The sequence below is a fragment of the Cricetulus griseus genome, chromosome X (genome assembly GCF_003668045.3).
Source record: "Cricetulus griseus strain 17A/GY chromosome X, alternate assembly CriGri-PICRH-1.0, whole genome shotgun sequence".
NCBI classification, from domain to species: domain Eukaryota; kingdom Metazoa; phylum Chordata; class Mammalia; order Rodentia; family Cricetidae; genus Cricetulus; species Cricetulus griseus.
The window spans coordinates 44,336,439-44,342,242 of NC_048604.1; the positions used below are offsets into that span (position 1 = coordinate 44,336,439).

Consider the following 5,804-nt stretch of genomic DNA (forward strand, 5'->3'; position numbering starts at 1 on the left):
TACAGATTAAAGATGTATTCACTCCAGAAACAGTTGTTAGTCACCTTATTTCCACCACTTATAACATCTAACAAATAATCATATTAGCTGTTTTTCAGGAATCAAGCATGCTTTACAAAGAAATGAATAAAAGTCTGCTTCTAAATATGAACATGCACGAAGGCCACACACAAAATAACAGGTTCTTATAACACGAGTTCCTTCAGATTCTGGACACTTTTTAACTTTGATTCCTTAAGCACACAGATGTCCCTAATTCAGACGCAGGGAGAGAGAGAGAAAGAGTTCTTCAGAAAGCCTTGGCTACTTCATATGAATCTGGAAACGGGACAGACACGCGTCCGGATCCAGTCACAAGAGGCAGAATGCCAGCAATCGGTACAACTTGCCAGGACAGAGTCAAAGTGACATTCCGGTTTCCCTTGAGACCGTGTCCGTCGTCAAAGAAAAAATACTTGCTTTTGACATCTTTCAGATCCAGCTTGGGGTTCTCGCCTCGCAGAAGGATCTTGTCCCAGAGGACCACCTGGTTCACGGCGTTGCTTTTGGTGGTGTATTCTGCAGAGAGGTAAAGGAAGAGCTGCTTGACGTTCCAGTCGAAAGTCTTCTCCAAGTCGGCATAGATGTGGAACGTGATGAAGCCCAGGTCGCTTTTTGTCCGGGGTCCAGTGAAGTCCTCCACTTTTTTGAGCAGGATCCTGGAGACGTGCAGGCGCACTGGCGCGCTTCTGTCTTTGAAGGCGGTGGTGAGGATGCAGCCCAAGGTGACTGCCGCCATGACGCTCAGCGTGAAGGCGAACAGCGAGTTTGCCCGCGACAACAGGGTGTTCATCTTTGGCATCAATAGGCGGCTCCCTCCACGCGGCTTCCACCGGCGCTCGCTCTCCTGGTGGCTGGCTCGCTCGCTCGGGCTCGCTCTCTGGGCACGGCGTGCAGTCTGCTTGCGTTCCCTCTGCCTTCTGGCTCGCGCGGAATGCTGGGCGCGCGCGCACGCGTCCCTGGAGCGCGCACCGCCCAAGATGCCTTTCCTTTTTTTCCAAGTCACTGGTTAACCCTACAACCACTGTCTGCTGCTAGTCTGAGGTGCTTGGAGCATCTGATAGAAAACAGCAGCCCCTGTGGCTGCCTGGCTCAATAAGCCCGGGCGGGCGCAAGAGGCGGGGTGGGGTGGGGGTGGGGTGGGGTGCTTGAGTTACCTCATCCCCCCACACCCAGACACACTCACTGAAGGTCCCATCTGGCGCCCAAAGCCCGGTCCAGAGAACCCCCTCCCTATGCACACTGCTGCATCATGGCTTCCATACATCCTAGTCCCTCCCCTGGCCTTCTGCAACAGGCTCCTGATCCCGGTACTCCTCCCTCTCCCAGCCCATCCTGCCTCTCTGCACTCCATTCTCTGCACACAGACCAGCCATCACCTACAGGTCATCTCACACCCAACACCCACAGCCCCCCCCCACTGGGATCCTCCACACTCAAAGGACAGTCACAGTGTCACACATGTGGCCCAGAGTCTGCTGCATCTGCCCTTTCCACCTCAGCCCCCATCAGCCTGTGTTGTCTGCCAGGCTCCAGCCACTGGACTTGCCCTCGGCTCCTGGGTCAACTGGAGCACACACAGTGTAAGCACACCAAGACATGACCTGTCCCTGCCTTTTGTCTTATCATTCAGGACTGGGTTCTAAAGCCTTTCCAGGAAAGGCCTTCACTGACAAGTCTGCATGTAATCCCTGGTTCAATATGGAAAGGGAACTGGGATTGGTATGTAAAATAAGATTGTTTTTAATTTAAATAAAAATTAACTTAATAAGATGTTTTCCATGTTTATTTTCTGCAAACACAAATCCCACATAACTTGCCCGGTTAATTGTTTCCTTACACAGATTTGTCAGTGTACTACAATGACAGATCCAGGGCCCTTCCTGTCATGTTCTTCTTGCTGCTTTCCCAGTACCTCAGCCAGTGCTTTGTATAGAAATCACTGGATGATTATTAATAAAGTGAAGGAACTACTGATACTCAAGACAGAAATTTTACAACTGTGAACAATGAAATACCACACCAACTGATTTTCGATACTGCGTAATCTTGTTGCAAACAGGCATCAGTGCTTTTCAAAGGTCAATGAATATGAGAATCAGGTGGAAACTACCCAGCCCAATTCCATAGTTTTTGTTCAGAAGGCTTGAAATAGACCCAAATATCTTCAAGTTTAATAAGCACCAGCACAAGTGTCCCAACTTGGTCAAAGGAATGATGCAAGGCAAAAATGCCTTGGGCAACTGTGTGAGAGACTCCAGGAAAAAAGGCAGAGGGCCTTTTTACCTCAGGTGCATTTTTGGTTCCCTGGATTGTTCTTGCATGTGATTTTGGGCCTCCCGTGACAAACATTTACATTCAATTTATAAGACATGTTTATTTTAGTTGGATTTCAGAACACAGCTGTAGAACCCAATCTGGTCAGTGTTCCCTGAATCTGGATATGGACCTCTGCCTTGCTTACATGATTTCCCAGAGAAATCTATAGTATGTGCCAGGCATTTGTATTTCAATTGGCCTGTCCTGAGAAAGTTCTGGGAAAGGGCTGCTTCATTAATGTTTGGCATGCGCTCACTGGCATTTACTTATATGTTTTTCTGATCTCAAACAACTGTCCTGGGGCCACTGCTTTCTTTGTGTAGAAATACACTGAAAGTGAAGACAGGTTATCTACAGCATTAGACTGTACTCTGCCCCTTTCTTTCAGGTCCTCAGATCCCAGGTCCAGCAGACAAGATCTGCACAGGTAGGTGAAAAGTCGACCAGAAGATTTTGGTGAAAGTTTCCACCCTTAGAAAAATCCTGACTTTATTCATCAACATTCTAATTCAACTAATTTAATGGTACCATGCAGAGTTTGGGGACACCTGAAAAGTCTTTATTAATGTAATTGATCCAAGCGCCCCAGTCACTTAATCCACCTGAGAACGCAGGGATCTTCTCCACCTGGGATCACTAAAGTCTAGAGAGTAGCCCTGCTCATTAGAAGGACTGGTATTCTGATCCTTTTGTTTAGACGAGGCTAGTTCTAGGTAGCTCCTTACCCACTGCCCTAAAGATGAAACTGACGTCTTCACTCTTACTCGCTTAACATGTCTCACAGAGTTGACACTTCACTGGCTTCTTCTGTATGAGCCCCTGATTCTGGGTAGCAGAATCTTCACTCTTGCCTGTCCTAAACAGCACAAGTTTATGTACTATTGATTTAATGCAGAATTCTAGGATTTCTGAAGCATCTGCTGATACAGTTACTCTAAAGAGTTCCCTGGTCCTTCCCTTCACCTGAGACTGACAGGGTGCTTTTCCATGTAGGATCACAACTCCAGAGTATTCCTTGTGTTTTTGGGTATGTTCACAATTGTTATTTGCTTGTGTGGAGGAGACTGGTGGAGGGGTAGTTTCTTACTAAAAGTGTCCCCATGTAGGAGACCCAATCTTTTTGGGAGCCTTTCTAACAAGTCTACAATAAACTTGTTTCTTCACTCTGAGCCTCAGATTCTGCAGGGCAGATTAAGCACTCTTCTCTGATGCTATAGTAAAAGACAGGGGAAGAGGAAAGAAAGCGTGTGGAACAGAGATGAAAATATGCAAAGAGGGAAGGTAGAATCACTTCACTGGAAACTGTGGAACGATGCTTTTTCCTCTTCCCAGCTTCATCCTACAACTCCTCCTACACACCAAACAGTGGAACCAAGACCCACCTAACAGATATGGGGGCTTATCCCTGGTTATTATGTAGTCAGTCCATGATATTGATGTCAGAGGTATTGCTTTCACTGAATAAAGGAGGCAAAGTGCAAGGAAGTCCCACATGTTAAGGGTAGACTAGATACTGTACACTGCACGTTGCTATTTTTAGACAGTTTTAAAAGCTATCTTCTGAGATAGTTTGTGTTATTCCCTTTATACAAATGAGATAGTTTTAAACAGCAACGTAAATGCTCAAGGAATTCTGGAAAGGAAGGTATCAACTTAATATTGATGTCACCTTACAGGGGAATTTATTGACTAAATTGTGGGAAATGTTAGTATATGTATTATATATGTATGTATTAATAAAAAGGGGTTAACTTCTGAGAAAAATGTGACTCAAGTCAGATTGAGTCAAACATTATAAATGAATAAATGGGCAGGAAAAATTTCTACCACATCTCAAATGTCAAACAATAATTTTAGAAGAAAATCATAATTAAAATAACAACACATGATGACATCATAGTGATAAGGTATGCAGGCAAAAATCATAAGTGGAAGCATAGTTGGCATCAATATCCATAGAAGGCACTGAGTTGTCATAGTAACCACATTGCCCAAGGAGATCTGGAAAACAACAGTGTCACGAATCTTATTTCTAATATGTGTTAGGATCTGGGTAAGAATGACATGCCGGGTTAATTAATTTCAAGTATTTCTCATGATAAACATTCCTGCAACATAAATATCCATACATTCATATGATCACACATACCCACATACATACATCTTCCCTTCTGTCTCACCACCCAAGATACTGGGAATGCATTATGGTGAATTTACTGGAAGGTGAAAAACAAAAAAAAAAAAAACATACCTTTGAACAGATTCATTTTGAACCATATATATTAATTAAACAATACTGAACTATATTCTCTCAAAAGCTTATTTTTCTGTAGATTGACAACAGATAAAAACTGATACTTTGATCCCTAGTTTCTGTATATTTTCAATGACTTCTTACAGCATATGTGGAAATACAAGAAAATGGGTGTTAGGCAAGGAGTACCTTTTACAAGCTAGAACTGTGCTTCTAACAACTTTCCCCCAAACAACTACCATTATGTATTTGGTTACTGAAAATTTGGGGGGGGATTATATGATAGCCTGTTTTTGTATTTTAAATTTCTGTCATTTAAAAATCACCAGAAAGATCTCCAGACATTTCCCTAGTGCCTGATTTCTCTGTAAACCAAAAATGTCTCCCTCTATTATGATATCTCCATTCTTGTTATCGTGTATTCTTCCCCTGACTCATACTTTCTGCTCCCTCATGTCCTCGGCATCCCTCTTCTTCTCCCCTTCTCATTCTCCTAGCTCACTCCTCTCTCTTCCCATGCTCCCAATTTGCTCAGCAGATCTTGCACCCCCCCTTCTCCAGGGAACCATGTATGTCTCTCTTAGGGTCCTACTTGTTTATTAGCTTCTTTGGCAGTGTGGATTGTAGGCTGGTAATCCTTACTCTATGTCTAAAATCTGCATATGAGTGAGTACATACCATGTTTGTCTTTTTGCAATTGGGTTACCTCGCTCAGAATGGTTTCTTCTAGATCCATTCATTTTTCTGCAAATTTCAAGATTCCATTGTTTTTTTTTCTGCTGAGTAGTACTCCATTGTGTAAATGTACCACATTTTCTCTATCCATTATTCGGTTGAGGGGCATCTAGGCTACTTCCAGTTTCTGGCTATTACAAATAGTGTTGCTATAAACATCGTTGAACAGATGTCTTTGTTGTATGAATGTGCTTCTTTTGGGGGTATGCCTACCTAAGAGTGGAATTGCTGGATGTTGTGGTAGACTGATTCCCATTTTTTTTTGAGGAGTCGCCATACTGATTTCCAACGTGGCTGTACAAGTGTCTCAGCAACGGAGGAGAGGCTACCTTAAAATGCCCTCCCCTGATTATGAGATTGATGATTGACTCATATGCCTTCATCCAGCAGCTGGTGGAAGTAGAAGCAGACACCCATAACTAATCACCGAACTGAACTGGAACCCAGATGCAGAGAA

The 5,804-nt window shown here is 43.8% G+C and overlaps 1 protein-coding gene across 1 annotated transcript; it reads right to left on the reverse strand.

The window, feature by feature from the left end:
• Window positions 1-269: 269 nt before the first annotated feature.
• Window positions 270-1,000, reverse strand: LOC100766431 (signal peptidase complex subunit 3). The gene has a single exon (XM_027433056.2). It carries the CDS (start codon window positions 839-841, stop codon window positions 290-292), a length of 552 nt encoding a protein of 183 aa, XP_027288857.1. The 5' UTR covers window positions 842-1,000; the 3' UTR covers window positions 270-289.
• Between the last annotated feature and the right edge of the window lie 4,804 nt (window positions 1,001-5,804).

Coding starts and splice junctions, on each gene's coding strand:
- LOC100766431 (XM_027433056.2), bottom strand. CDS start 841: ATGCCAAAGATGAACACCCTGTTGTCGCGGGCAAACTCGCTGTTCGCC.